Source organism: Oncorhynchus nerka, linkage group LG24 (genome assembly GCF_034236695.1).
Source record: "Oncorhynchus nerka isolate Pitt River linkage group LG24, Oner_Uvic_2.0, whole genome shotgun sequence".
In the NCBI taxonomy this organism is placed as follows: domain Eukaryota; kingdom Metazoa; phylum Chordata; class Actinopteri; order Salmoniformes; family Salmonidae; genus Oncorhynchus; species Oncorhynchus nerka.
The window spans coordinates 62,479,090-62,485,089 of NC_088419.1; the positions used below are offsets into that span (position 1 = coordinate 62,479,090).

The following is a 6,000-nucleotide window of genomic DNA, read 5'->3' on the forward strand; positions in this document are numbered from 1 at the left end:
TACATACATACATACATACATACATACATACATACATACATACATACATACATACATACATACATACATACATACAGAACCCTAGTATGAAAACTAATCCTGTTCAATGTTTAGCCATGGCCCAGTACTGTAACGGATTAAATATCAGTGCTTCAGCTTTTTAGTTCTGTATGGACTAATTGATGCTCTGAATAGGGTTTGTGTGCATTTTAAAACCGTATACACTAGTATTTACATTTACACCATTACATTCGATTGTTTCGCTATAGCTTATTATGTTATGATGAGCCTATGGGATGTTTGAATTATGCGACCTTTCCATGGTGCATTGCATCACTGCTTATTCCTCATTCCAAGAGACTTTCTTATTTAATGGTTTGAAAATGGCATTCACGTAGTACAACTACTTGTGCTTCTGTTTTCTCTCTTTCTTTCTCTTGTTCTCTCTCTCAGGAGCTGTCTAAGATTACCATGCCAGTGATTTTTAATGAGCCTCTGAGCTTCCTGCAGCGTCTGACAGAGTACATGGAGCACACATACCTCATCCACCAGGCCAACTCCTCCTCTGACTCCATAGAGAGGATGAAGGTACACACAAGAGAAATGATCTGGAACACGGATTTGATTATTGATTTATTTTTGTCAACTTTTTGGTACACAAATTGAGAGCAACAAGCATAGGAAGGTACAACACACATACTGCATGTAGGAAAAAAAAGAGTAATGAAAAGTCTCTACATCAAGTAATCTGTTTTGCATTGACAGTGTGTGGCAGCGTTTGCTGTTTCTGCTGTGGCTTCCCAGTGGGAGAGAACTGGAAAACCTTTCAACCCGCTACTGGGAGAGACCTACGAACTGGTCAGGTAAGAGTGAGGGAGGAGTACATCTCTAGGACTGGTGATTTATTTGGAGGATGAGAAGTGTTGAGCCAGCCATTTTACAGCATTGGATACTTCTCTTACCCTCCCAATCCCCACCCTTTTCTCTGGCAGAGAAGACCTGGGGTTCAGGTTGATCTCAGAGCAGGTGAGCCACCACCCACCAGTCAGTGCGTTCCACGCCGAAGGCCTGAAGAAAGACTTTGTGTTCCACGGCTCCATCTACCCCAAACTCAAGTTCTGGGGCAAGAGCGTGGAGGCTGAACCCAAAGGCATCATCACACTGGAGCTGCCCAGGTAAGCATGCTCATTCATGCACTAACAATAGTTGTGATGTTTTCTCATGTTGTCTGTGTGAAGCCAAAATGTATTGTTCAAAGACATGTTGTTTTAGAGTTATTTGTACTTCCAGGTATAATGAGGCCTACACATGGACAAACCCTACATGTTGCGTCCACAACATCATTGTGGGGCAGCTGTGGATTGAGCAGTATGGCAACTTGGAGGTTCTCAACCACAAGTAAGGAAAACACTCTCACATGTTTAGACTAAGATAGGAAGTGCAATGTGTGAATGAGGAAGTATGAAAGGGGAAATTATTGAATGGTATTTCTACATTTCTTCACAGAACTGGAGAAAGATGCTGTCTGAATTTCAAACCCTGTGGCCTTTTTGGCAAGGAATTGCACAAAGTTGAAGGCTACATTCTGGACAAAAGGTATGATTTTAATGTTGTGGCGGCTTTGATTTAGCCAGCCTATCAAAGTACCTCTTGTTTTTCATATTTCTCCAGCATGTTGCCATATTGTCAGTGATGTCTGCAGTTTTTAAACTGACAGTATTTGTGTTTTTGGCAAAGCAAAAAGAAGGTCTGTTCTCTCTATGGAAAGTGGACAGAGTGTATGTACATAGTGGATTCTGCTGCATTGGAGGCACATAAGAGAAGTGGGAAGAGGGCAGAGGAAAAGAAAAGCTGTAAACAGGTGTGTGTGTAAACCCCATAAACTCATGTAATCCCCATTACATGGCAAACAAATACTTTCGAGTTCTCCATCCCTGAGGGTTTTTGTTACTCCCAAGAATGTAATGTGCTGGGTGTCAAGTTAAACATGTTGAAAGTGTAAAATTAAAAAAACATGTACTGTGTTATGACAACTCTTACAGTTTTAGGTAGAAGAGCTTCAGTGGAGTGCTCCTCTCGTTTTCCTGCATTAGTTTTTGGATGTATTTTATGAAATTGTATATGCAGGTCTCCCTCGTCAAAGAGAACCTGGTCCCAATGGTGACTCCCTGATTAAATAAAGCTAAATACATTTGTGCTGTTGTCCAGGGCTCTGGTGAGGAGGTGGAGGAGATCCCCCTACCAGAGGCTGACACCGTAGAGGTGATCCCAGGCAGCCAGCTCCTGTGGAGGATAGCCCCAAGACCAGAAAACTCTATAGAGGTTAGACACATAAGAAAACACTCCTGTTTAGATGGATGGTGTATTCAAGCATACAAAGATGCAGAGGCTTAGAAACCTCAAGATCATAAAGCATCATTTTACAGTCTTCACGGCTTTGTATTGAAATATTCAGTCCTGGAAACAGTTTTTTTTTTGTGTGTATGTATTTCTAGATGTACAGCTTCACGTCGTTTGCCATGCAACTGAATGAGCTGGATAAGGATATGGAGGGGCTCATCCCAAAGACAGACTGCAGGCTGAGGCCAGACATACGAGCCATGGAGAACGGAGATATTGGTAAGAATCAGGATACGTGCTTGTGTATCATCTGCAAACACTTGGTTTCAAATCACATTTTATTGGTCGTGTAGACAGATTTGCAGATGTTATCGTAAAATGCTTATGTCTCTAGCTCCAACAGTGCAGCTCTATATCTAACAGTACAATAACAATACAAAAATAAACATTTTTAAAAATATACAAGAAATTAAGACATCAGAACGATCAATAGCAGAGTCTGGATATACATGTATAAAAATGGTCATCTTTATTTTGTATTATTTGATTGAACCTTTTATTTAACTAGGCAAGTAAATTAAGAACAAATTGTTATTTATAATGAGGGCCTAATTAAACTGGTCAAAAAGCCTCCTGCGGGGATGGGGGCTGAGATTAAAAATATAGGACAAAACAAACATCATGACAAGAGACACCACAACACTACATAAAGAGAACTAAGACCACAACATAGTATGGCAGCAACACAACAACAACACGGTAGCAACACAACATGGCAGCAGCACAGACATGATACAAACATCGACAACAGCGCAAAAAAGTATACAACAATACATATACTGTGTATAGATCGTATGAAAAGGTTGTGCAGTAGTTATATACCATGAGCCATGCCTAGAATACAGTATATACATATAAAGTGGGTAAAACAGTATGTAAACATTTATTAAAGTGACCAGTGTTCAATGACTCTATGTACACAGGGCAGCAGTCTCTTAAGGTTCAGGGCAGGATACCGGGTAGAGGCCAGCTAGTGATGACTGTTTAACAGTCTGATGGTCTGGAGATGGAAGCTGTCCCAGATTTAATGCACATGTTCTGTCTCCGCCTTCTAGATGGTAGATGGGTGAACAGGCTGTGGCTCGGGTGGCTGAGGTTCTTGATGATCTTCTTGGCCTTCCTGTGACACCTGGTGCTGTAGATTTAGCACTGAGTGCACAGTTAATCTAAGGTAGATCTGTGAAAACCCCTTGTGTTCTCCTTGTAGATCTTGCAAGTGAGGAGAAGAAGAGGCTAGAAGAGAAACAGAGAGCTGCACGCAAAACCCATTCCAAATCTGATGACGAGTGGAAAACAAAGTAAGACTGAGAGAAATACATGTTTTGACAATTGAATTTGTTATATTCTCAATGTACACAAATATATCATTTTAATATGGTATCCCTTCATTTAATCAATTTCTCATTTGGTATCTGGTTTACTGCTTTATACTAATGCAAAGTCCTACTTTTCTCTTCCATTGTCATGTTCTCTGTATTGCACCTTTGCTTTGATGTGAAGAAACCCTGCCCTTGGCCCCAGGTTTGAGTTGCTTGCTCTTCTATGGTGTGCCTTACATGTGCTCTGCACTGTCAAATTTGTGTGGTAGCGCCATCTACTGGTGCTAATACATACTGTGCATGCATCAGTTCTGATCTCAAATTGGAAATAATTGCATACACACCCACTGACTATTTATTACACAACCAATGCATGATTATCTTTTTAGACATACTGTTTTTTTCACTTATGCAATGCTAAATGTAATGTAGATACTAACTCTCATTCAGGAAATGACATGATGAAATCCTGACCCCCTACCCACCCCTCCCCCCTACCCACCCATGCTCACTGTATCCCTTCTGTATCTCCAGGTGGTTTCATCAGGGTCAGAATCCCCACAATGGCTACCAGGACTGGTTGTTCTCCACTGGCTACTGGGACCGCAACTATTCTCTATTACCTGATATTTATTAATGGACACTAATGGACATTCCTTGAATAGTGAGATTTATTCTTATCCACGTCAACTTCCTTATCTATTATGTGATTCCATTCCACTAATTCGTTTTTTTAGACCAGTTAATTACATCCAATATGCAAATAGGAGATTAATACAATAGTCTTAATTTATTACAATTCAAATACTGTGTATGAATATAACAATAATTGATGATTTTGTAATACAAAATGTTCAGCTGTTAAACACGCTTAAAAATGTAGCATTTGGTCACATTTCATGCAGCCATTTTAGATCATTTACTTTTTAGCATGTGTATTCTCTCCATTGTAGCTTGGTTGACAGGGGTTCATGATTTGAGTCGCTGTTTTGTTTTAACTTCACGATGCAGTGCTTTGATTGTGTATGGTGTGATCTATCATACAGTATTCTATTTGCACAAGCCTACGACCTTGGCCCTTTAGGAACATACAGTATCCACATACTAAATCTGTTGCTCTTAATTTAATGTACAGCTGTTTTGTGTTAACAACTTCATAAAATGTTTGTTACAAAAAAGAACTGCACTCACATAATGTACATATTCTCAGTGGTTGGGATTTTTTTGTTAGTTTATAACACTTTCTTTACTTATATTTTAGTATTATCCCACAGCTCAACTGTTGCTGATCCTCATTCCAATTACTTTTGAGTCCATCAATGCTCACATTCATTTGTGAGGTCACTGATTGACTGATGCATAACACAGTGGATTGTTAATATTTTGGTCGATTGCTCCATTGATTGTAGGAAGAAAAAAATACGGGTACAATGCTTACTATTGAATGTTACCACACTGCTTAGATAATTATGATCATCACTACAAGATCTGCTCATGACAATCATTGCGGGAGAAAATTAACTTGAGGGAACACATCTCTAAAGGTTATGGTAGTTACATGTTTTATGCACAATTCCTTTCCATTACATTTTTTCAGAGCTGTAAGCTATGCAATTATCTAAACAGAGGACTATCCCTGTCTATTCTCTAACCGCTGTCCTTTTACATTCCTCTTCAACTGTGAAGGGATCATATAGGACATGGGTCATAATAGAGAATAATCTAAGTTATGGACTGTTATGTAATTTAACAATGGGGCTAGTGTAATATGGTTATGAGACTTTGTCTCATGGTTATAGGGGGGAAAACCTCAAAGTACCAGATACCGTTATCTGATAAAATGTATGCAGAGGTAGTACAATCCAATTATTAACATGACCCTTTAACTTGGTAAATAATGAGTATAATAAAATAACTAACTTCTAAATGTAAACAAGTTTGTTCATTGTGTTAATTAAATGCCTTACTTTGGCATGGCTCTGGTGGTTTTTGAAGCCAATCTATGTTCCATAGAAAACGTTGAAAGCTTTGTTATCATTGAAAGCTTTATCGTTTTTAATTGATGATAAAAATCCACGTTGGTGCGAGCCACTACAAGGTTTACATAAAGTGACCCGTTTGAGGGGTGCACTGCAATGGCGCCTATGAGCCCTCCTTCCATCCTCATGTTCCATCATGTAGCTGAATAGGCGGCGGAGTGGACAGGTGTCATGGCTTCATCCATTGGTACATAGACAGGCACGTATCTCATCGCTGACCTTAGCTGCTAAGACCATAGGAA

General features: G+C 39.5%; 1 protein-coding gene across 4 annotated transcripts in view; it reads left to right on the forward strand.

Moving 5' to 3' along the window:
- Window positions 1-5,655, forward strand: part of osbpl1a (oxysterol binding protein-like 1A) — a 28,401-nt gene extending 22,746 nt beyond the window's left edge. For 2 of the 4 annotated variants that reach the window (XM_065009040.1, XM_065009041.1), the window contains 11 exons: window positions 454-588; window positions 766-863; window positions 993-1,175; window positions 1,291-1,398; window positions 1,507-1,596; window positions 1,738-1,861; window positions 2,209-2,322; window positions 2,496-2,619; window positions 3,608-3,698; window positions 3,901-3,945; window positions 4,254-5,655. In XM_065009040.1, coding sequence (XP_064865112.1) covers window positions 454-588; window positions 766-863; window positions 993-1,175; window positions 1,291-1,398; window positions 1,507-1,596; window positions 1,738-1,861; window positions 2,209-2,322; window positions 2,496-2,619; window positions 3,608-3,698; window positions 3,901-3,945; window positions 4,254-4,356 — 1,215 coding nt within the window. In that variant the 3' untranslated portion in view covers window positions 4,357-5,655. The remainder of the gene's footprint in view (window positions 1-453; window positions 589-765; window positions 864-992; window positions 1,176-1,290; window positions 1,399-1,506; window positions 1,597-1,737; window positions 1,862-2,208; window positions 2,323-2,495; window positions 2,620-3,607; window positions 3,699-3,900; window positions 3,946-4,253) is intronic. The other 2 variants (XM_029632657.2, XM_029632658.2) reach the window with 2 other exon arrangements.
- The last annotated feature ends 345 nt before the right edge of the window (window positions 5,656-6,000 follow it).